Source organism: Psammomys obesus, unplaced genomic scaffold (assembly GCF_907164565.1).
Source record: "Psammomys obesus unplaced genomic scaffold, mPsaObe1.curated_primary_1811, whole genome shotgun sequence".
Lineage (NCBI taxonomy): Eukaryota > Metazoa > Chordata > Mammalia > Rodentia > Muridae > Psammomys > Psammomys obesus.
The window spans coordinates 9,509,028-9,509,660 of record NW_026585691.1 but is presented as its reverse complement, the minus strand read 5'-3'; the positions used below and the strand labels follow the sequence as shown (position 1 = coordinate 9,509,660).

Sequence of the window (633 nt, the reverse complement as noted above, 5' to 3'; positions counted from 1 at the left end):
AACAAAGGCCGCGAAACAAAGTGCGAGCTGCCCACGCCTGCCACTTGCCGCGGACCCGAAGGAAGCCCACCGCCCCGCGCTCCCACCCCGGCCTCCGCGAGGCCACGGTGGGAAGGCGGCTGGGTCCGCTCTGCTCCCCGCGGCGGCAGGAGCTGGATGCTGAGTCCCGGGAGGTCGCCCCACCCCAGCCATCGCCCTCCCCGGAGAGGGTGCGCGCGCCCGGGCCCGGGCCTGGGTCCCCGGAGGCCGCCGGGGAGGCCGAGGGCCCCGAGCAGCGGGGCGAGCGGGCGGGGGGGGGGCCCTGCTCCCGCAGGCGCCTCGTGCGCGCCGCGTTCCGTCTCTCCCTCCCCGCGAGGCCCGCTCCGGGGCGCGCAGCCGAGCCGCCCCGGGCCCCGGCCGCCCGCCTTCCCCCTCACCCCCGCTCCCCCGAGCCACCACGGGTCCCCCCAGCGCGGCCCGCAGCCGCCCCGCACCTCGTCCTCCGGGAGCCCCGGCACCTCCGCCTCTTCGGCTGCCATGTCCGAGCTCACGCTGGACGCACCGCCCCGCCCAGGCTGCAGCGGCGGGAGAGAGGAAGGGGAGGAGGCGGCGCTGCGGCGGCGGCGGCGGCGGCGGCGGCGGAGGAGGAGGCCC

The 633-nt window shown here is 80.4% G+C and overlaps 1 protein-coding gene across 1 annotated transcript in view; it reads right to left on the bottom strand.

The window, feature by feature from the left end:
- Nedd4 (NEDD4 E3 ubiquitin protein ligase) overlaps positions 1-534 on the bottom strand; it is an 85,696-nt gene extending 85,162 nt beyond the window's left edge. Inside the window, exon 1 of the mRNA XM_055598375.1 lies at positions 475-534. Coding sequence (XP_055454350.1) covers positions 475-518 — 44 coding nt within the window. The 5' untranslated portion in view covers positions 519-534. The remainder of the gene's footprint in view (positions 1-474) is intronic.
- Positions 535-633: the final 99 nt, after the last annotated feature.